Here is a 22,829-nt window from a genome sequence, read left to right as displayed (position 1 = left end):
TCTCTTATTTTTATAATATTTTGAGAATAACGCTTGGTTCATTAATTTTCTTTATTTTGTTTCTAATAAAGTCATTTAAAGTTACAAAGGAACCTCTGATGATCATGTTAGCTGCATCCACATACTCTCGTATATAACCTTTCTTATTATAATTCAGTTCTCAGTATTTCATAATTTTTACTACTCATTTTATTTGGCCCGTGTACTATTTATAAGCGTTATTTCTTAATTTCCATTCGTATGAGTTTCTTTCTTTACTTTCCTTCTCTCTCTCTCTTTTTGTTATCCTTTTTTAAATTAATTAATTTATTTGACTGTGCTGGGTCTTCACTGCTGTGTGGACTTTTCTCTAGTTGCCGCACGCGGGGGCTACTGTCCAGTTGCCGTGCTCTGGCTCCTCATTGCAGTGGTTTCCCTTGTTGCAGAGCACAGACCCTAGGATGCAAGAGCTACAGTAGTTGTGGCACGTGGGCTCAGCAGTTGAGGTTCCCAGGCTCGAGCGCACAGGCTCAACAGCTGTGGGGCATGGGCTTAGTTGCTCTGTGACGTGTGGGATCTTCTTGGACCAGGGATCGAACCTGTGTCTCCTACATTGGCGGGTTGATTCCTTACCACTGAGCCACCGGAGAAACATTTATTATTGCTTTTCAACTAACACATATTGTGCCTGAGAAAATGATCTTCATCTGAGTCATCTGATGTGGTAGCCCCTAGCCACTTGTCTCTGCTGAGCACTTGAAAGTTGGCCAGTCCAAATTGAGATGTTCAGTTCAATTCAGTCGTTCAGTTGTGTCCTACTCTTTGCGACCCTACGAACCGCAGCACGCCAGGCCTCCCTGTCCATCACCAACTCCCGGAGTCCACCCAAACCCATGTCCATTGAGTTGGTGATGCCATCCAACCGTCTCATCCTCTGTCGTCCCCTTCTTCTCCTGCCCTCAATCTTTCCCAGCATCAGAGTCTTTTCAAATGAGTCAGCTCTTTGCATCAGGTGGCCAAAGTATTGGAATTTCAGCTTCAACATCAGTCCTTCCAATGAACACTTAGGACTGATTTCCTTTAGGATGGACTGGTTTGATCTCCTTGCAGTCCAAGGGACTCTCAAGAGTCTTCTCCAACACCACAGTTCAAAAGTATCAATTCTTTGGTGCTCAGCTTTCTTTATAGTCTAACTCTCACATCCATACATGATCACTGGAAAAACCATAGCCTTGACTAGATGGACCTTTGTTGAGATGTACTATGACTGTAAATACAGTCCTGGATTTCAGTGACTTAGTCACTGAAAAAAAGAAATTAAAATTTCATTAATAATGTTTTAGATGGATTATTAGGCTTGTCATATTGGCATGCATTTTAAAAAACATCAAAATTGGTGAATTCTTGTGTTCAGTTCAGTCGCTCGGTCATGTCTGACTCTTTGTGACCCCATGGACTGCAGCACACCAGGCTTCCCTGTCCGTCACCAACTCCCAGAGCTTGCTCTAATTCATGTCCATCGAGTCAATGATGCCATCCAACCATCTCATCCTCTGTCGTCCCCTTCAGTCTTTCTCAGCATCAGAGTCTTTTCCAATGAGTCAGTTCTTCGTATCAGGTGGCCAAAGTATTGGAGTTTCAGCTTCAGCATCAGTCCTTTCAATGAATATTCAGGACTGATTTCCTTTAGGATGGACTGGTTGGATCTCCTTGTAGTCTAAGGGACTCTTAAGAAGCTTCTCCAACACCACAGTTCAAAAGCATCAATTCTTTGGTGCTCAGCTTTCTTTATAGTCCAACTCTCACATCCATACATGACTACTGGAAAAACCATAGCTTTAACTAGATGGACTTTCGTCGGCAAAGTAATGTCTCTGCTTTTTAATATTCTGTCTAGGTTGGTCATAGCTTTCCTTCCAAGGAGCAAGCATCTTTTAATTTCATGGCTACAGTCACCATGTGCAGTGATTTTGGAGCCCAAGAAAATAAAGTCTGTCTCTGTTTCCATTGTTTCTCCATCTGTTTGGCATGGAGTGATGGGACTGGATGCCATGATCTTAGTTTTCTGAATATTGAATTTTAAGCCAGCTTTTTCACTTTCCTCATTCACTTTCATCAAGAGGCTCTTTAGTTTCTCTTCACTTTCTGTCATAAGGGTGGTGTCATCTGTGTATCTGAGGTTATTGGTATTTCTCCCCGAAATCTTGAATTTTTGTGTAGCTAGTTTAATATTAAAGATAGAGATAAAAAGAAACATTTTCAGAATACTATGCTTTATTATTTCAAGAAAGGTAAAAACACAACTGAAATGCAAAAAAAGATTTGTGCAGTGTGTGGAGAAGGTGCTGTGAGTGATTAAACATTTCAGAAGTGGTTTTCGAAGTTTCATGCTGGAGATTGCTTGCTGGATGATGCTCTACGGTTGGGTGGTGCTGATGGTGGTTTAGTCACTAGGTTGTGTCCGACTCTTGCAACCCCATGAATGTAGCCCCTGTCCATGGGATTTCCCAGGCTAGACTGCTGGAGTGGGTTGCCATATCCTTCTCTGGGAGATCTTTCCATTGAAGTTGAAAGGGATCAAATAGAGGCATTAATTGAGAACACTTAAAATTAGTGTTATACCCAGCTTCCCAGGTGGCCCAGTTGTAAAGAATCTGCCTGCCAGTGCAAGAGATACATGAGATGTGGATTTGATCCCTGGATCGGGAAGATCCCCTGGAGGAGGAAATGGCAACCCACTCCAGTGTTCTTGCCTGGAGAATCCTGTGGACACAGGGGCCTGGCAGGCTGCAGTCCGTGGGGCCTCAAAGAGTTAGACACCACTGAGTGAGCACAGATGCAGTGTTACACCACATGGGAGGTGGCCGACACACTAGAATATCCAAATAAGCGCTGAAAGTCATTTGCACCAGCTTGGTCATGTTAATTGCTTCGATGTTTGGATTCCACCTAAGTTAAGCAAAAAAACCCTTCTTGACTATCTCTGCATGCGATTCTCTACTTAAACATAATGAAAACGTTCCGTTTTTAAAACAAACTGTGACAGACGATGAAAAGTGAACACTGTACAATAATGTGGAATGGAAGAGATCTTGGGGCAAGTGAAATGAACCACCACCAACCATACCAAAGGCCAGTCTTCAGCCGAAAAAGGTGATGTTGTATATATGGTGGGGTTGGAAGGGAGTCCTCTATTATGAGCTCCTTCTGGAAAACCAGACAATTAATTCCAACAAGTATTGCTCCCAGTTAGACCAACTGAAGGCAGCACTTGATGAAAAGCATCCAGAATTAGTCAACAGACTACGTATATCAGGATAACACAACATCACATGTTTCTTTGATGACCAGGCAAAAACGGTTAACAGCTTGGCTGGAAAATTCCGATTCATCTGCGTGTTCACCAGACATTGCACCTTCAGATGTCTTTTTAGTTCATCCTTATAAAATTCTCCTAGTGGAAAAAAATTCAATTTCCTGGAAGACTATAAAAGGCACCTGGAACAATTCTTTGCTCAAAAAGATAAAAAGTTTTATGGAGATGGAATTATGAAGTTGCTTGAAAAATAGCAGAAGGTAGTGGAACAACCAGTGCATAGCTTGCCCAGTGAAGTTTTTGGTGAAAATGAAAAATGTGTCTTTTGTTTTTAACTTTAAAACCGAGGGAACTTTTTGGCCAACTTAGTGCATGTTGAAATGATAATGTTTTGGATGTGTTAAGTAAAATGTAAAATAAATTTCACTTGTTTCTTTTTACTCTTCTTTAATGTGGCTACTGGAATACTTAAAAATACACCTATGGCTCACATTCATATTTAATTGGGCAGTGTTGGTCTAAAAAATACTCATTTTTTGAAACTTGCTGAGGTTTGCTTTATGGTTTAGGCTGTGTTTAATTTTCATATATGTTGCATGTATACTTGAAAAGATATGTGGACTCTAGTTGTTAAGAACAGTGTTCTATATATGTACACAGGTTAAGCTGCTTCATTGTTTTCATTGAATCTTTTTTCTCCTGACTGATTTTTTTCAGCTAGATTTAACAATGATTAAGAGAAATTCATAAAAATTTCTTGCTACAATGTGGATTTGTCATTTTCTTCATGCTTTGCCAATTTTTACTTTCTGTTTTTGGAGGTTCTGTTACTAGATGCGTATACATTTAGAATTGTTGCAGCTTCTTGGTGAAACTGCTAGTCATTATGTAATAAAGTCTTTACCTCATTATTTTTGCCTTAAATCTGTTTTATCTGATATTAGTGTAGCTATATAACTTTATTTTGGTTAGTATTTACCCATTCACATATTACTCCATTTTTTTCTCTTAACCTTTTTGCATCACTGTGTTTTAGAAATAGGTTTTACAAATACTTTTTTTCCCTTTAAAAAATTTTATTATTTTTAAAATTTAATTTTATATTGGAATGTAGTTGATTAACACATATGTTTCATGTGTACAGCAAAGTGATTCTGTTATACACATATCTACTCTCGTTCAAATTCCTTCATAAATATCTTATAATTGGATTTTCTTTTTTAAAGATCTGATAATTTTTATATTCATTTGAAGTGTTAGTCCATTTACATTTGTTGTAGTTACCAATTTATTTGAACCTATTCCTACTGCCTTATTTTGTACTTTGAATATACCCTGCATTTTCTATACACTTTCTCCCTTTTATTGCCTCCTTTTATTTATATTTTCTTTAAAAATAATTGATTAATATTGGATCACAAAATATAGGGAAGACACAAGGGCAATGCCTGTGACCCCTTGGCTGTACTTCCCTTCCATAAATACCTTTTAGAACCCCAGATTCTTCCTGCCCAACCATTGTCTCACATCCTAGCAGCTGCAGAGTATATATCCGACCATGTGGGAAGCTTAAGCAGACTCCTTTTACTCACTGTGGTGTCCCTTCCAACTAAGTCTTCCAGCTCATGTTGCAATAGCACTGATTGTTCCAACCGTCTGTGTTCCAAAACTCTCATGAAGGAATAGGTCTCAGGCAGGTTATGCCTGCACAGCCCTTAGACCATGTAGACAACACAGCCCTGTCTACACTTTTAAAAAGGCCCTTCTTAGACAGCCATGGCAGAGGCCCCTTCTCTGCACCCAGTGTTCTAACCCCAGGCTGCCTGTGGCAGCTGGATGGCAGCCCCTGGGGGTCCCCTGCAGCCTAGCGTGGTGATGGAGGAAGGCCAGGCCAGGCCAAGCAGGAGGAGTAAACCATTTTATTGGCCTCAGACTAGAAATCCACGGGTCTTGAGGACCTCTGTGAATTTTTCAGTTTTCTTCTGTGTTCTTTTCGGCCTGCTTCCGTCGCCTCTTTAGCTACTACTGTCTCCGAGAATGGGCTTCCCTGGTGGTGCAGAGGTTAAAGCGTCATATGGTACTTGGCCTTCTCTTTTCTCTTCTCCTTCTGGGTGGCTTTTACTGCCTGGTACGTCCAGCCAACCTTATGAGCCAGGTGCCCTAGGTAGGCAGACTTCTGCCTGGGCTTCAGACGCACAAGCTCGAGGGAGGCAGGAACCACCATCTGCTTTTTCTGGCCATAGGGTGGTGGGACCCCTTCAGACACCTTGAGGTGGTCCAGAGCAGCCTGGCCTCGCTTGGTCTTGCGAAGCAGTGTGCCTCAGGCCTTCAGGGGTTCAGCAGTGGTGGGGCCGCAGAAGGGGGCTGGTGTTTATCCGTTTGTGGAGGAAGGCCGGGTAATTCAGTTTATTTCTGTAGAAATTGCCAGAGATGCTGATGCCCTCACAGCACACGACCACAACCTTCTGGCCCAGAAGCACCTGCTCGGCCATGATGGCTCCCGGCGCTGAGCACGATGAACTGCCCTTCCGCCATCTTTGGCAGCCAAGTGGGGCTTATCACCTCCTTTTAGATTGACTGCTTTTTCTTATTCCTTTTTATCTCTCTAGTAGTTTGGAAGTCTTCTGTGTCCTATTTAGATTCTTTTGATGTCTGTTAGAAATGTCAACAGAAATGCCTAGGCTATCAAAGTATAAAGGTAGTTACTATCTTCCTCTGAAATAACAGGATTTTGGAATGCTTTAATTCCAGGCATGCACCTTCCCAATTTATGTGATGTTGTTATCTAGGAAGTTAGTCCTCAGTTATTTTTCCAATCCCACAAATTACCCAAATATTATAGTTTCATAGAATCTGTGTTTGTTTAGGTTTAACCACATACTTATCATTTTCTTTGGTCTGAATTCCTCTTTGCATCTCAGCTTTTCTGTCTGGATCATGTTTTCTTCCTTTTGCCTCAAGTACATCTTTTAACGTTTATTAAGAAAGATAAAATTATAAAAAAAACACTCTCTAGGTTTTTATCTATGATATCTTTATTTTTAAATTTTTAAAACTTTTTTAATTGAAGTATAATTAATTCACAGTGTTATGTTAGGTTCAGGTATACAGCAAAGTGATTTGATTCACTGAATCTGTTCTTTTTCAGATTCTTTTCATTATAGCACAGGGAACTATATTCAATATATTCTAAGGTATTGAATATAGTTCCCGGGAACTATATTCAACATATCCTAAGATATTGAATATAGTTCCCTGTGATATACAGTAGGTCCTAGTTGTTTATCTGTTTTATGTGTAGTAGTGTGTGTATGTTAATCCCATACTCCTAATTTATACCCCACCTTGCTATCCTCTTTGGTAACTGTAAGTTTGTTTTCTATGTCTGTTAAGTCTGTTTCTGTTTTGTAAGTTATGGTATCTTTATCTTCGTTCTCAAAAAATATTTTGTCTGGGTGTACAATTGATAATTATTTTCTTTAAACACATTGAAAAATATTATTCTGCTATGTTTTGCCATCCATATTACTATTGAAAAGTTAGCTGTTAGTTTAACTGCCATTTCTTTGTAAGTAAAATATCTTTTGGTGAGAGGCATTATAGCGTTGGGCTTCCCCCCATGGTACAGTGGTAAAGAATTCACCCGCCAAGACGCAAGAGACACCGGTTAGATCCCTGGGTCGGGAAGATCCCCTGGAGTAGGAAATGGCAGCCACTCCAGTATTCTTGCCTGGAAAATTCCATGGACAGAGGAGCCTGGCGGGTTACAGTCCACGGGGATCACAAAAACTTGGACGTGACTGAGCGCACATATGTATTGTAGCATCAGTGGTTAAAGATGTGGCCTCTGGAATCAGCCTGTGCTGCATGCTCAGTCGTGTCTGACTCTTTGTGACCCCAGGGACAGTAGCCCACTGGGCTCCTCTGTCCATGGGGTTCTCCAGGCAAGAATACTGGAGTGAGTTGCCATGCCCTCCTCCAGGGGGTCTTCCCAACCCAGGGATCGAACCAAGGTCTCTTGCATTGCAGGCAAATTCTCTACCATCTGAACCACCACAGAAGCCCAAGAACACTGGAGTGGGTAGCCTAACCCTTCTCCCCCGGATCTTCCTGACCCAGGAATCAAACTGGGGTCTTCTGCATCGCAGGCACGTTCTTTACCAGCTGAGCTACCAGGGAAAACCCCTGAAATCAGACTGCCAGGATGTAAATCTCAGATCTCTGGTTTACTAATTGTGTGACACTGAGGAAACTGACTAGCCTTTCTGCACCTCTGTGTGCCTCAGTTTCCACTTCTGTAAAACAAGGGCAATAATAGTACCGATATCTGACTCACAGGGTTTTGGTGCAGATTAAGGAAACTAACATGGAGAGTATTCAGAACAGTGATAGCACATTGTCAGTGCTAGATGGCTAGCAAAGTGTTAGATGGTTATTTTTTCTCTTATTGCTTTTAGGATATCCTTATCATTACTGTGGCGCAATTTCACTATGATGTGTCTAGGTGTGAATCTACTTTTACTTAAACTTTTTGAAATTCACCAAGCTTTTGGAATCTGTAAATTGTTGTCTTTTATCAATTCTGGAAAATTCTTAGTCATCTGTCTTCAAATACTCCCTCTGCTCAGTTCTCTCTTTCTGGAACTTTGGTTTGAGTGAAATCAGTGCTTTTCACTCTGACTTTTTTGTTTCTTTGATTGTGTTTCACGGTCTCTGTGCTGTGAATAATTTGGATAATTTCTTTAAACTTATCTTCTAGTTCACTAGCTTATTTCAGCTGTCTAATACTGTTAGGCCTATATATTGACTTTTTAAGTTTTCATACTTATCATATTTTTCATTTCCAGAAGTTGTGTTTGGTTCCCAACCAAATATGCTTGGTCTTTTATATGTATTTTTGCCCTTTATCATATATTTGGACTATAAAGAAAGCTGAGCACCAAAGAATTCATGCTTTTGAACTGTGGTTTTGGAGAAGACTCTTGAGAGTCCCTTGAACTGCAAGGAGATCAAACCAGTCCATCCTAAAGGAAATCAGTCCTGAATATTCATTGGAAGGACTGATGATGAAGCTGAAGCTCCAATACTTTGGCCACCTGATGCAAAGAACTGACTCATTTGAAAAGACCCAGATGCTAGGAAAGATTAAAGGCAGGAGGAGAAGGGGATGACAGAGGATGAGATGGTTGGATGGCATCACCGACTCGATGGACAGGAGTTTGAGCAAGCTCTGGGAGTTGGTGATGGACAGGGAAGCCTGGCATGCTGCAGCCCATGGGGTTGCAAAGAGCCAGACACGACTGAGCCACTGAACTGACTGATATGTTTGACCTCGCCTTTTCTTTTTTTTCTTTTTTGGCTGCACTGGGTCTTCATTGTGGCATGCAAACTTTCTCTAGTTGCAGTGTGCTGGTGTAGTTGCCCTGAGGCATGTGGGATCTTACTTCCCTGACCAGGGATCAAATCCATGTCCCTGCATTGGAAGGCAGACTCTTAACCACTGGACGATGAGGAAGGTCCCCTCACCTTTTATTTATTTAAGCATATTATACATACATACGTTGTATTCTTGTCTGATAAGTCCAGTATCTGAAGTCTTTGCCGGTCTGATTCTGCTGCCTGTTGTTTGGAGCCTCATAACACTGGTATGTGGACTCCTGAGAAGAGGGGCCAGCCTAAAGGTTTTAAACTGGGAAAGACCATTCTTAATCTCTTGCCTGCTTTCCTTCCCAGATATCCTGTTTTCTTATCTCCTCCCCTTTTTTTTTTCTTCTCAATTTACTTTTTTGAAAGGCTGATTCATTCCCATGGTTTAAAAAAAAAGTGAAAAACCTCCTTCCCAGCTCCCAGTTCCTTTCCCACTGGAAGCCTCTGTTACCAGGTTCTTGTGGATACTTCCGGAGGTATTTTATGCAGATGCAAGCAAATACAAATTGAAAATTCTGTCTCTTTTTAAAGCAAATGGTAGCACACTACACACATTGTTCTGAACTTTCTAATTTTAAAAATAGTATGTAATTGTAAAAGAAACACATGCTCATTTTGAATAACATAAATACCCAGGTGTCTACGAGTAGAAAGTGAAAGTCCCCCTGGAATTTCATTCCCCGGAGATAACCTGTCTTATGCGTCTATAAATATGTATTTACATAAATCGGCTTATGCAACATGTACTTCTCCATAACCTATTTTTTTCTTTTTCTCCAAACTATGCAGCTTGACATCTTTCCATGAATCTTACCACATCTGGCAGTGCTCCCCACATAGCTCAGCAGTTAAATGCCTGGACTTTGGAGTCAGACAGAACTAGATTCTAATTCTAGCTCTGCCGCTTAGTAGCTACGGGACTTTTCAGAGCCTCTCTGAGCCTCAGTTTCATCATCTGTAAAATGAGGGTAGAAATAGTACATAGTCCATGGTGTTGTTCAGAGATCTTAGTAAGATCATGTATGACGTGCTCCCTCCACAGCCAACTGCTTTATGAGCCCTCAACAAACGGTGGTTTTTACGATGACTCACTCTTTTTAATGGCCACTTAGTATTGTGGCCTGGAGAATTTCATGGCCGTAATAGTCCATGGGGTTGCAAAGAGTCAGACACGACTGAGCAGCTTTCACTTTTAGAATCCATAGTATGATATGTTGCTATTTACTAACCATTCTCCTTTTGATGGACATTGGATTGTACCCCATTTTTTAGTTACAAATGCCAACCTGGTGAACACTGAATATACATCTTTCACCTTTGTGTGGGTATCTTCTTATGAATTCACTGCCGTGGGGGGGTGGTCACTGGGTCCTCTGAATTCGAATCTTTCTATCCTCTTTCTCTCCAAGGAGGCGATGAGAATGGCCCATGGAGTGAAGCTTGTGTGTTACGTAGGTTTTTGCTTTTTATTACTGCTCTTCTTTCTCCCTCTTCTGAGGTCTGGTGGGGGTGGGAGGGGTCCTCCCCAGAGACAATCTCAGCCCCTTGCCCCTGCCTGCCCTCTTCCAGAGCATCCTTACTCCCTATGATGTGAATCAAACCTTGGAACCTGACCATTCATGATCATTCACTCAAGGATTAGTGTTCAGACCCATCTACTTTCAAAACAACTCCTGGTGACTTGTAATAAGTTGGAAGAATCAAAATACACTGAAATGGGATAAAAGTCTAAAGAAAGCAAGAAAAGGGCAAGGGGAAGGGGCACTTGTTACTAACAACCCCTTGTTACTTGTTACTAACAACCCCCTTACTCTACCAATCCTGGAAAGGTACAACCACTAGGTTTAAAGTTAAAACTGAGCTTCCTGGTGGCCAAAGCAGAAAGGGGAGCAGAATAGGTTCTATAGGTCATCAGAAGACCCAGAACTACTCTGCACCTTGAATGGGTCATGAAGGGCTTTCTCTCTGGGTAACAGAGGGATGATCAGTAGGCTTTCAGAGGGGTGATGGATATGTTCACCATGTGTCTGCTTCAGGGGGAAAAGGCAAGTCACTGACCCCAAAAAAGGGGCCTGACAGAGATTTTGAGAAAGAGAGGGTGGACTCAGAACAGGATATGAGCACCTCTGGTCATAAGGGTGAGAAGGGTCTCGGTACAGGGTCCAGGTAACTGTGAACATGGCTGGGAGGAAGGGTGAAGCTGAGAGGATGAAAATGAAGCCAGGCTCCTTTCCTGGGATGGAGACCAGGCAGTCAGCAAACATTTACTGAACCCTACTGTGTGCCGGGCCTTTTCCAGGCATTGGGAGTACAGTGGGGGCCAAGACACACATGCTCTCTGTCCTCATGGAGCTTACAGTTCAGCGGGGAAGAGAAAGGACCGTAAATTGCAGGTGAGGTTAGCGGTCTGAAAGGCACTTCTTCCCTGGCAGGTTGGTTCCGAACCAGTGATCTACCTCCTGGGGGCCGTGAGCTACAGCCAGGCAGGGGGCCAGCTACCTCCAAGGTTGGAGGTTCTGGAGGACATGATGGAGGCCTACTCAGCCTCATCTGTCCAGAGGCCCAGAAAGAAGCAAAGGTGCAGGGCCCGGGGCCGCATGAGGCGCCAGGTACAGAACAGCGTCTTTACACTGACGTCACTTAATCCTGCTGGGAGAGACACATGGGCATGTGGTTCACAGAGACGTTGCTGCGGCCCAGAGCGATGCTGTGACTTGCCCACGGTCACACAGAATGTGACAGCGAGGGGTGCATTAGACTGTCATTTAACCTGGTGTCTGTATGCTCCTTCCTCTGCACTGCTGAGTTCAGGAGCTTGGCTGCAGCAAGGGAGGGAGGGAGGACCCGTGGCCTCCATGCATCTGGGGAGAGAGCGGTCATGGACCTTCCTTCCTGGCCAACTGGCATGTCCCGCCATTCCAAGATCCTCTAGCCACCTCCCTCGGGGAGGGGGACCCTGGTGGTCTCTCTGACCCCTTTCACCATCCCCAGGAGTCACTCCCTGCACCCCAGGGACTCCCCCTTCTTCTCTGTGTCCTCGTTCTGTTGCAGGTGAGGGTTCGTGTTCAGAAGCCCAGTGCTGAGGGTCTAGGGGTGAGTGCTTCTGCTCTGGCCACGTGGTCTCCCTCCCTGGGCACAGGTCAGGGCGAATGTGGGGGTGCACAGGTGACTGGAGAGACAGTGCCCCTGCCCCCGACCCTGGGGCTGGGAGGCTGTACCCAGGGACGAGGCCTCAGTTTCTCACCCCTCCCCAACAGTGCAGCCCAGTGGAGGCTGAAGAGGAGGAACCTGGAGAACAAGCAGGGGGCGAGGACTTAGGTGAGGGGCTGTGGAGGGTGCCCTTCAGCAGCCGCCTGTCTTCCAGGAATTTCTGAGGACACACAGGGCTCATGCCCAGCTCCTGGCCTGACCCCTGCTGGGACTCCTCTCCTCCCCTCACCATCTGCCTGCAGTCCTTCCCCAAAGGGGTGGGGCTGCTGGCTGCCTGGGCTCAGCAGACAGACATCCTAGACACTTTGGGTCCCTGAGGTGGGACCCCTTCTTTACCTCCTGAAGCCCCTCAGCCTTGAGTTGCCCCACTCCCTTGCCCTGAGCATCCCCTGGGAGCCCATGACTCTCTCTCCCCACAGCTCAGCTTCAGCCCCAACAGGAGAAGCCACCCCTGGATACTGGGGTACGGAACACCGTGGTCCGCACCATGCAGGAGGCGCTGTGGAGTCGGTAAGGCCTTACTCCACCTCCTCTGACACCCGGGACATCCTGAAGGGCTGCCCTCACATGTCCCACCTCCTGGGGCTGTGCCGTGTTCTGAGGGCTTGTGTGTGTACCGCTAACCCCATTTTGTCCTGTGAGGCCATTTGCCCACACAGCAAGCCAGTGGAGAGCCGGATTTGAACCTGGGTCTCTCTGGCTTCAAGGTGGCGCCTTTCCTTTAAGCCACTGCAGCTCTGAGTGTCTGCTTGGTCCTTGTGGATATCACCCACAGAAAATGCTTTCAGACATGGGGCAACTCTGTGCTGGGACCATCTCAGAGATCTGAGCTCAGAGCGCTCATTTTACTAACGGTGAGACCAAGGCCCAGAGAGGGCAGGAGTTTGATTCAGGGTTATTTCCAGGACCAGGTCTCCATCCTCTGCCCTGACCAGTGCCTCACCCTCCCACCCCCCGGCTTCTGCCCCTCCATCCATACCCTGGTTCCCTGGTCAGGGAGAGCAGGGGCTGAGCAATCGGACCTTGCTTTTCCACTCATCATGTGGCCTTGGCGAGCTCCTTATCTTCTCTGAGCAGCAGTCACCCATCTGTAAGTGGGGAATGATAATACCTGTTCCTCACAGAGTGAGGAGAGAGGGGTTCACTTAGGAAAATGTTCAGAGTAGGAACCGGAGTTGGCCCAAACCCTGCTCCCCACCCCTGCCCGCTCTCAGGCTCAGTGCCCTGGCCCTGCCCTTGTTCCCCTCCCTACCCCACAGCCTTCGGAAGCACCCAGACCTGGTGCTTAGTGAGAAGGTCGTGGAGGGCATCGCTGCTGGCATCGAGGCAGCCCTCTTCAACCTGACACAAGCCACCAACAGCCGCTACAAGACCAAGTACCGCAGCCTGCTGTTCAACCTGCGGGACCCCAGGAACCCGGTGAGCGGGCCTCTGGGCTGGGCTGGGGCCCGTTCTGAGGTGGGAAGCCCTGGAGTATCTGGGAGCCTGACCTGGGAGTGCCAGGCAGGGTTGGGGTGGGGGTTCTCCAAGCGGCGTTATGTAGCTCCTACCCCTGTAGGAGCTGTTTCTCAAAGTGGTTCATGGAGACATCACCCCCCACGGCCTGGTGCGGATGAGTTCAGTCCAACTGGCCCCCCAAGAACTGGCCCGCTGGCGGGACCGGGAGGAGAAGAGGGTGAGTTGTCGGATCAGGTCAGGACCTGGTGGAGGGACTCGGGGGAGGCCCGAGGATGGAGCTGGAGAGACAGAGTGAGGAAGAAGGCGGTGAGATGGGAGCACAGGATAGACAGAAGCAGAAATGAGGAAACAGAGCAGGCAGACGGGGAGAGAGTCAGAAAGCCTCTTCTCACAGGGGGAATAAAACGGGAGAAGAGGCAGAAATGAAGGGGGTTGAGGATGGAGAGCCTGGTAGAGGTGACATCCCTGGAGGTGTGGTCGTCCCCTGGCTTTTCTGTGGAGCTGGACTCGGGGTGTGTGTGTCGGGCTGGGGGGGACTGGGGATGGTGGCCCAGACTCTCGAGTCCAGGAATATCATCCGCCATCTATGGTGGGTAGACCCAGTGTGAGGCCTCTGCTCCAGTCCCAGCCCCAGAAGTTCCAGAAAAGGCTGAATGTCTTCCTGGTGCCCCAGGCCCGGTGAGGAAGCCCACAGCCTCCCACACTTCACAGTTACACCCCCACACACTGTGTGTCTGTGGGTCTCTCCCTCCCTGGGAATGACTCTGAGACGGAAAGTGTGGTGGGCACTGAGCCAGCTTTGGGAGATGTTTGTGTACTGGTTGTTGGTGGCTCAGTGAGAAAGAGAGGAACTGACCAAGGGAGTGGGGCCCACGGATGGACTGGGGGCACTAAGCCCTTGTTCTGACAGATACTAGGCTGGTTAGAATTAATGCGTGGAATCCATTAGGCCCGTCTGCCCACTGCAGTCTGAGCTTCTGTCGGGGCATTGTCGGGGTCAGGGAGTAGGGTCATCTGTGTAAACTGTGGGGCCCCTGCAGAATGAAAACGCAAGCATTGTTGAATGATTAAGAATTTCAAGACGACAGCAGCATGAAGCGTGGGGCCCTTTTAGAACAGGGCCCTGGGCTACTGCATGGAGCCCATGCCCACAAATCCAGCCCTACAGGGAGGACTGGGCTACAGGGAGGACTGGGTTTCTGTTCTCCAGGCGTTGTTAGAAAGGGACAGGCAGGCTTTCCAGAAACATTTCAGATAGGATGACATTGATCAACAATAAGGATCACAAGGAGCAAATACTATGAACTAGACTCTAGGGTAAGCACTCTATATAAGCTGTTTAATATGACAATCTTAATTTCATTTCTAAAGAACAGATCAGCTGAAGCTTAGAGCCACGAAGGGCTTGCCCAAGGCCTCACCACGTTGTGGGTTTTTATTAGTGGCAGCTGGTGGGCCGGCGGCTCTGCTTTCTCGACAACACCGCACACTCTTTTCCAGGACAGAGAGTGGGTGGGATACTGTCTGGGGCGGATTTGACTTGTGGGAGGAGCAAAGTTCAGGAAGGCTTCCTGGGGGAGGCAGGGTTTGAGTTGGAGGGTGAATGAGTGGACTGTGGAAAGGTAGGGCAGCTGGTGGAGGTCTGGCCGGGTTAGGGAGCTGCAGAAGCGGAGGTGTGGAGGAAGGGAACCAGCTGGCATGGCAGGGGAGCGACAGTGGAGGGACCTTGGGGGAGGAAATGGAGCACGTGGGCTCCTGGTGGCCAGAGCCCCCAACCCCAGCTGAGCAGGGGCTGCCCCCTCTACCAGGGCCTGGAGATCATTGAGCAGCTGCGGAAGGAGCCACATAGCCTCCCGGCCTCCAAGCTGACCCATAAGGGGGAAGTCGAGATCCTGCGGGACATGGACCAGACGCTGACCTTGGAGGACCTGGTGGTAAGTGGGAGCCTGACCTGGTGGTTGCCAGGCAGGGCCTGTGCCCACAGGCCCAGCCCTCACCTCCCCAGCCGCGTGGCCGTGGGCAAGGCACCTGATTGCGCTGAGGCCCAGGGTTGTCGCTGTAAACCGGAGTTGGTTGCTGCACAGGGTCTGGGAGAGCATGGGGCGAGACGGCCGCCGGCACTGGGCCTGCCGACACCTTCTCAGTGCTGCTCCCCCGCCTTTTGGCCTAACCCCACGTGTGGAGTAGTGAGTCCCGTCTCTGCAGTTCCCTCCAACCTCAGGCACTCCGACCACATCCCAGGTTGGGAAGCAGGAGGGCCACGCTGTTTGAGGCAGTGACTTTTGGGAATGTTAAGGAGCAGAGGCTTACTCTGTTCCACAAAAGGACCGAGGATGCTCCAGCAGGGAGCTGCGTGGAGTCCTGGCCATCTGTGCAGCGTGTCCTTTTATCCCCTGGGGTCTGCCCCATCCTCGTGCCCATCCTGCTCCTTCACCCCGTCGGCTCCTCCATCTTGCACTTGGCCCAGCAGGCTGGAGCAGCCCTCCAATCAATGAATCCATCCAATCCATTGTCAGCCTCCTGTAGCCAATTGGAGCGCCTCCTTGGCTCACTTCAATCACTCCCAGGAGAAGGCTGCTTTGGCTTTGGTTGGGTGTTCCATGGATTGGATGTTCACCCTGGTCTAATCAGTTGTGTGTCCAGGATAGGGGAGTGTTGGGCAGGTCCCTTGAGCCATGTTTCCTGGGGAAACGGCCGTGACCATGACCCACAGAAATCCCTACTCTTCTGCACCAGTATCCAAGCCAACAACCAGAATTGTTGGCAGTGCAGAGAAGAGCCCTGAGGGGGTGTGGCTGCTCCCCAACCCAAACCAGTCTGCATTCCCTGAGAAAGGTGAATGCAAATGTAGGGGGAGGAGCCAGAGACAGATGGGTAGAGAGAGTGGTTGGAGAGTAGGGGAGGGGAAGATGACACAGAATAGCAGTCCCTCCGGTTGAACACCTACTGTGCTCCCCTTTTACAAGCAGTGCCTCATTCAGACCTCACGATGAGTGAGATGGGTGAGGCACCTCAAATCCAAGGTCGCTTAGTTGGCAGTGGGGGAGACTGGCACCCAGGCTGTCTGACTCCAAAGCTTGAGCCTTGTCCACTGCTCTAGAGGTGGTTTTAAGGCAAAAGTAAGTTTCAAGATCTTTTCAAATCTTCCTAAAGAAATGTTTGCTCTGTGTTTAAAGCTGGTTCTATTGTAAGGTAAAAGGCTGATTTAGCAATGGGCATTAGGACTTTAAAAATGTTCATTCTCCCCGATTCTGTCATCTGCTTATGAGAACTCATCCTAAGGAGGTAAATTGAAAGTTTAGGAAAATACTTTATGCTCAAAGATGTCCTCAGTGTTATCTGTACTAGTGAAAGCCTGGGCATGACCCAGTTGTCATTCAACAGTGCAACAGCGGTGATGCACACACTCCAGTCCACCCCATGAGTGCGGTGTCTATAGGGACCATGTAACATGGTAGATGCCTCTGCTGGGGTTCACGGACAAAATGAAAAGACAAGCTTGCATGTATAATCCCAGCTCCTTTTTTTAAAGTTATTTATTGACGTATTTGGCTGTGTCAGGTCTTAGCTGCAGCCCTAGGGATCTTCGTTACAGCCTGCCGGCTTCTCTGGTTGTGGTGTGCGGGCTTAGTTGCCCCGTGTCATGTAGGATATTAGTTCTCCTACTAGGGATTAAACCCACATCCCCTGTACTGCAAGGCAGATTGTTAACCATTGGGCCACCAGGGAAATCCCCCAGCTCTTTTAGGATTCCCCGAACTCTGGGTACAGATAAGCTATTATAAAGGAATACCCAAAATATCAGCAGTTGCTTCTGAGTGGTGAGACAAGGAGTGATTTTTTTTTTTTTTTCAAATTCTCTATGTTTTCTAAATTTTTTGCAACAAGTTCGTGGTACTTTTGTTATTAAAGAATGTATGAGGCTGACGCTGTCTGGGGCTTTCTGGCCAGCATCCGCCCAGCTGAGGCCAAGGTAACCGCCTAGCCGTGAGAACCACCTCTCCTCCTAGCACTGTCCCCCCAGCCCTGAGCTCTCTTCTGCTCCAGCTCTGGAGCAGAGGCCTGGTTTACAGTATCTGGGTCCAGTTCCCCCTGTGACTGGAGAGCTACTGTGTGACCCTAGGCAAGGCCCTCTGTTCCCACCTCTGGAAGATGGGGACACTCTTCCTTACACGGCTCTCAGAGATTCAGATGAGACCAGGCGTGTTTATTTAGAAACATAAAACCACATTGCTGAGGCCCCCATATAACAGGAGGCCTCCTGACTCCCCGGCCGCCTCCCCAGCCCACCCCCTCTCTCCTCTTGTGCCTCCCAGGGACCCATGGTGCCCATAGATGGCGGCCCCCTGGCCCTGCCCGCCGCATCGAGGGGGAGCACGGAGCAGCACGAGCACCGCTCCCTAGACCCCAGCTGCCGCGTCTGCACAGGTCGGGGGAGACACAGGAGGGGCACAGGGGCGGCGGGCAGGCCCGGACTGGTGTGGGCTTAAGCAGCAACATGGATTCATGACTTGGGGCGATGGTGGCAGGGTGTCCCAGGTCACCTCGAAAAGGACTTGGTTCAAACCCGGTTTGTAATGCCCTGGGCTGGCTGCAGCCTAGCTGCTGGCTTCCATTTCAGCTCCTGCCTCTGCTCTTTGCAGACTGGAAGCCCTCGCGTGAGCAGCCAGGCTCCCTCAAAGCTGCAGGGAGGATGCGGGATGATGCTTTCCAGAGAGCCCCAAGCCAAGTTCCTGTGTCCTTTTCAGATATGCCCCAAAACAAGGAGAAGCCTCTAGCAGCACGCAAGGACAGGTGTGGGGAAGTGGGCAAGGAGGTGGGCAACCCAGCAGGGTGGGTAGGCGAGGCACCCACTGGGGCAGCAGACAAAGCCTGGGCTTTTCCATACGGCCTTAGGCAAATCTTGCCTCTTGTGTGGGCCTCAGTTTGCCCATCTGTGCAATGGAGCTAATCACCCCACCTACTGGTCTCCGCCTTGTAAGGCCTTACTTGGACCAGTGTTCCAGCACCCACTGGAGTCACAGGACCTTCTCTGGAAACTAAGGAGCTGCTGGGGAAGCCCTGATGACCTGTTCTGCCTGGCCCTGTCTCTCTGTCCCTCCTTCTAGGCTCCAGATGCCTGCTGGGCCCACAAAGGCCCTGCCCAGCCAGGTGCCCTGGGAGGGGTCTTTGGACATGTTCTGCATCAAGCGGTTCCGGGTCAGGGCCCAGCTGGCCTCGGGACACAGCTGTCGCCTCATCCAGGTACTCCTGCCCTGGTGTCTGGGGACTCCCTCGCACACTAACCAGCCCCCTCAGCTACACACACCACCATTCATTCATTGACACACTCATCATTCTGAAACTAATCATTGGCACCCTCTCTGTGCTTGGCCCCATGCTAGGCATAGGGGCAAATGAGATGCCAGCTGCACTTCACACATGGGCAAAGGACTCCCTGTAACCCAAAGCATAAAGTAGGAAGGACCCAGGACAAGGTCTGGTGTTTCCTGGTTCAGAGGAAACCAGGAATGAGCGAGTGATCAGCTAAAACATTGGATGAGGGGGTTAAGGAGGGAGTTAGGGGTTTCTGAGAAGTTGCAGATTGGCCAGGACAGGCTGTAGGCCTCCAGGAGTAATTAGGGCCCCAACAACCAGGGGGGCTCTGATCGACTGCCTGCCCGTCCTCTTGGCCACAGGCTGTGACTTCGGGTAGCTGGTCCTGAGTCTGCCCTAAGTGGGTGGGAAGTTGGGAGGCTGACTGGCAGTCTTACCTGCCTGCAGGCCCTGCCCCAGGTGATCCGCTCTGCAAGCTGCATCGCCCCTGATGCTGTCTGGGACTTTCTGGCCAGCATCTGCCCAGCTGAGGCCAAGGTAACCACCCCGCCACGAGAACCACCTCTCCTCCTAGCACTTTGCTCCAGCCCTGAGCTTTCTTTTGCTCCAACTCTGGAGCAGAGACCTGGTTTAAGATATCTGGGTCCAGTTCCCCCCCAGTGACTGAAGACCTCCTGTATGACCCTGGGCAAGTCCCTCTCTTCCCACCTCTGAAAAATGGGGACACTCTTCCTCATATGTCTCTCAGAGGTTCACATGAGACCAGGCGTGTTCATAGGAGTAAAGCATGACTGTTGCTAAATCTGCTGTCCTTCCTGCGACCACAGGACGTTTGCGTGGTCAGACTGTGCCCACGGAGCTCTCGGGACGCCCAGAGCTGCCACCTGCTGTACTCCTACCTCAATATCAAGCAGCGCCACGCCTTGGCAGCCATGGGGCAGGTGAAGCTGGTCCTGCTGCCCCTGCCTGCCTTCCAGCCCCTGCCCTCCAGGCTGCGCTCTCTTGGAGGTCCAGGTGAGTGCCCGACGCCTGTCCCATACCCTGCCTCCCCTCACTTGGTGGCCAGACAGGCATTGCTGACATAGTCACCCCATTTCTGTGGAGGCAGGCACATCTCAGCAGGGAACTCCTGAGACAGGCACATGTGAGAACAGACTGGTATACTGCCTAGTATGTGCCGGACAGCGTTATTAAGTCATTCAGTCCTCAGCATTACTCTATCAGAATGGTACTATTAGTTTCTTCATTTCATAGATGAGGAAACTGAGGTAGGGAGAAAGCAAGTGACTTGTCTAGAGTCACAGAGTCAGTCAGTAGCAGAAACTGGGCTCCTAGCCACCACTTAGACAGCCTCTCCAATAAGGCTGATAAGAAACTCACTGGCCAGTCACGGTGGACTCAAACACGGCAGAGCAGAGGCAGGAACCAGAAATAATCGGCTGAAAGCCAGGCCTAAATAAAAGAGAAAGGAGAGATGTTCTTACCACAGCTGTCCTGGGCCAGGCTTGGCTTTTGTGCATGGGTAGCCTCCAGGGCGTGACTCCAGGAAAGCATGGTTGGGGGCGGGGGGTGGGGTGGAATCAAGGAGTGGGATGTGCCTATTCCTGAGCAGAGGGTTTGATGTTCCTGGGCTGCCTGATCTGGGGACTGTATGGTAGAATCACAGTCTGGAGATCTAACTATCCATGCCTCATTCTCAGCCAGTGAACCCGTTCTCTCACCATGAGAGCATCTTAAACCCTTCTACTTACTTTTCTCAGCCCCTCATGGGCCCCATCTTACTGCTGGAAAGATCTCTTGGGGTCTAAGCTGTAGACCTCTTGGCCACAGACAGAATGCAGTTTCTGGGGGCTGTAAGTTCTCTCTGTCCAGGCCTTTGGTCTCTTCCCCCATCTTTCTCCAGGCCTGGAAGCCACTCACTCTAGCCTGTTGCTGGCTGTGCTGCTCCCACAAACAGGGCTTCCGGCCATGGCAGGATCTGGTGCCTTGAGGGGGAAGGTTCACAAAATGGTCTCCTTCAACAGAAAAGTGGAGATGAGATACTACCAGCCAGAGGACAAGGGACCACATGTGGCCCTGAAGGGCTCCGCTCCCCCAGGGGATGCCGTGCAGCAGAGCCAGGGCAAAGACAGCCTGGCTCCAAGGGGAATTTGTGCTTGGCAAAGACCACCCAGAGGCAGGGGGAGTCTGTGGGGAGAGCCTGAGACCTGGCAGGTTCCTGGGCGAGGGCCATGGCCTCCAAAACCAGGCTGGTGCCAGTCCTGGCATCCCTATTCAGCATCACCAGTTGGCCATGACCAGCACCGCCACAGGGCTTCCTGTCCCAACCAAGCCCTGCTCCAGCATCTCGAATCCCTGGTGGCCATGACCCAGCAGCTCCAAGCCTCACTGATGTCCCCAGGACAGGAGGAACTTTCCCAACCCCCCGCTCAGCCTCCCACAGTCCCTGGGACTCTTGGCCTTCTCTGCCAGCCCCCTGCAGCTCCAGAACCCCCTGGCCCAGCCCTGGGCTCCTCTTTGGGCCCTACAGATGGAGCTGGCACTGATAGTCCCCTTCCTGGAGAGACCTGACCCTCATTACTCATAGAAGAGGGGTTTTAATTCCCTCATCAGTGCTGAACTCTTAAGTGTTCCAGGGAGAGCAATAGGGATATAGGAAGGAGAGGCTTAGCTGTTTACGTTTGCTGTTCTGCTATTTGCTTGGTGTTGATTTTTGGTTTAATAAAGAATTTGGCAAAGTTGAGACTGCATCTGCTGACTGGACAGGAGGGACCCTGGGACTGGCCCTGTGTGGGTTGGGGTGGGTGTATCTGGAAGATTGTGTGCACAGGTAAGGCAGAGCTAAAGTGCTAGGGATGGAGGGGCGGGGCAGCTTTGAGGATCTGAGGTCCAGGGCCATCCCTGTGCGCCAGGGTTCACCTGTTGCCATGGTGGGCTCTGGAAACATTTTAATAAGTATTTTGAACTGGATGGAAGAAGTAGTGATGGGAGAGAGGGCAGCTCTAGGTTGAGGAGAGAGAGAGAAATGAGGTTTTTTGAAAGGGCATAGACACTTAAAGATTGTTAGGGAGAGAAGGAGAACAAGTTGCAGGGGTTTCTTAATTTTTCAGTTACCAAGGTTTTCCCCTTTGGGTAGCTGGAGGTCACCACCATAATCCCCATGTCTCTGTTTCTGTGCGTATCTGAGGGTCTCTGTGTGTCTAGTGCTGTGGGCATGTGTGTGCATTTGATTCTGTGTCTGTCTGTGGGTCTCTGATGTCTCTTCTTTGTTCCTCTTGCCAGCCCCCAGGGACTGATACTGGAGACAAACCAAGGGTCTTGGCTTGGGATGTGGACTCTCAGGGTGGGTTTGGAGGCTGTTGTTAGGGCGGGATGGTGTTGCTTTGTTTGGGGGCTAGGGTGAGCTCCTAACAGCAGCTGCAATTGTAAGGTATCTGAGTGTGTGTGCACCTCCAGAGAGCAGCATAGGAACTAACTGCCTCCTGGCTGCCTAACTCAGGGTCCGGAAGCAGGGCTAGCATTGGAGGAGAGAACTTGCGGCATGGACGCCAGCCTTACCCCCGCTGCTTCGGCTTGAAGGGTTGTACCACTTCCCACCGGTTGTCTACCTTCGTCGCCCTGGGCTGGGAACACTGGGACAGTAGGTGGGGGTGTACCACCTGTCTGCCCCACGAGCTCTGCTGCTGCCCTACTCGCGATCGACAGCAGAGGGGGCCCTAGACCTTGGGATGGAGGTCGGGGCTGGCAGGACTGGAGGCCCAGCTGGGGGAGGGACAAAGTGTGGGAATTTAGCGGCAGGGATTGGAAGCACGTGCGGGGGTGGGGTGGGACAGTGGGAACTGGATTGATGAACGGGGGAGGGGGCAGGGTTCCGAGGGCCTTGTCTGGGTCTCCGTCTTGTATGCAAATTACGCAAATTACCATGCAACCTGTGGCTGGATGCTGACTCGGCAGCAACTTGGGTCATTATTTTAATACAAGGCAGTAAGGGGACGGCTGTGCGCCCCCTCTCAAGGCCCAGGGCTTCCTCTCAGGAAGACAGGAGAGCGTTTGCTGCTTTCCCAAGCACTCAAGGAAGAAGCAGCTCCGTACCCTGGACTGAAACTTCCTTTCGGAGCGTCAG

At 49.3% G+C, this 22,829-nt stretch overlaps 1 protein-coding gene and 1 pseudogene across 1 annotated transcript in view; one reads left to right on the top strand and one right to left on the bottom strand.

Annotated features, from left to right (window-relative positions):
• Positions 1-21,277, top strand: part of SPOCD1 (SPOC domain containing 1) — a 30,821-nt gene extending 9,544 nt beyond the window's left edge. The window contains exons 2-15 of the mRNA XM_018066346.1: positions 10,132-10,173; positions 11,155-11,331; positions 11,774-11,887; positions 11,980-12,040; positions 12,352-12,442; positions 13,192-13,351; positions 13,491-13,607; positions 15,199-15,324; positions 17,707-17,818; positions 18,034-18,185; positions 18,485-18,634; positions 19,154-19,243; positions 19,534-19,720; positions 20,610-21,277. Of these exons, the coding sequence (XP_017921835.1) occupies positions 10,132-10,173; positions 11,155-11,331; positions 11,774-11,887; positions 11,980-12,040; positions 12,352-12,442; positions 13,192-13,351; positions 13,491-13,607; positions 15,199-15,324; positions 17,707-17,818; positions 18,034-18,185; positions 18,485-18,634; positions 19,154-19,243; positions 19,534-19,720; positions 20,610-21,277 (2,247 nt within the window). The remainder of the gene's footprint in view (positions 1-10,131; positions 10,174-11,154; positions 11,332-11,773; positions 11,888-11,979; positions 12,041-12,351; positions 12,443-13,191; positions 13,352-13,490; positions 13,608-15,198; positions 15,325-17,706; positions 17,819-18,033; positions 18,186-18,484; positions 18,635-19,153; positions 19,244-19,533; positions 19,721-20,609) is intronic.
• Positions 5,224-6,211, bottom strand: LOC102172397 (annotated as a pseudogene).

The sequence above is a fragment of the Capra hircus genome, chromosome 2, assembly GCF_001704415.2.
Source record: "Capra hircus breed San Clemente chromosome 2, ASM170441v1, whole genome shotgun sequence".
Lineage (NCBI taxonomy): Eukaryota > Metazoa > Chordata > Mammalia > Artiodactyla > Bovidae > Capra > Capra hircus.
This window is presented reverse-complemented; position numbering and strand designations above follow the sequence as displayed.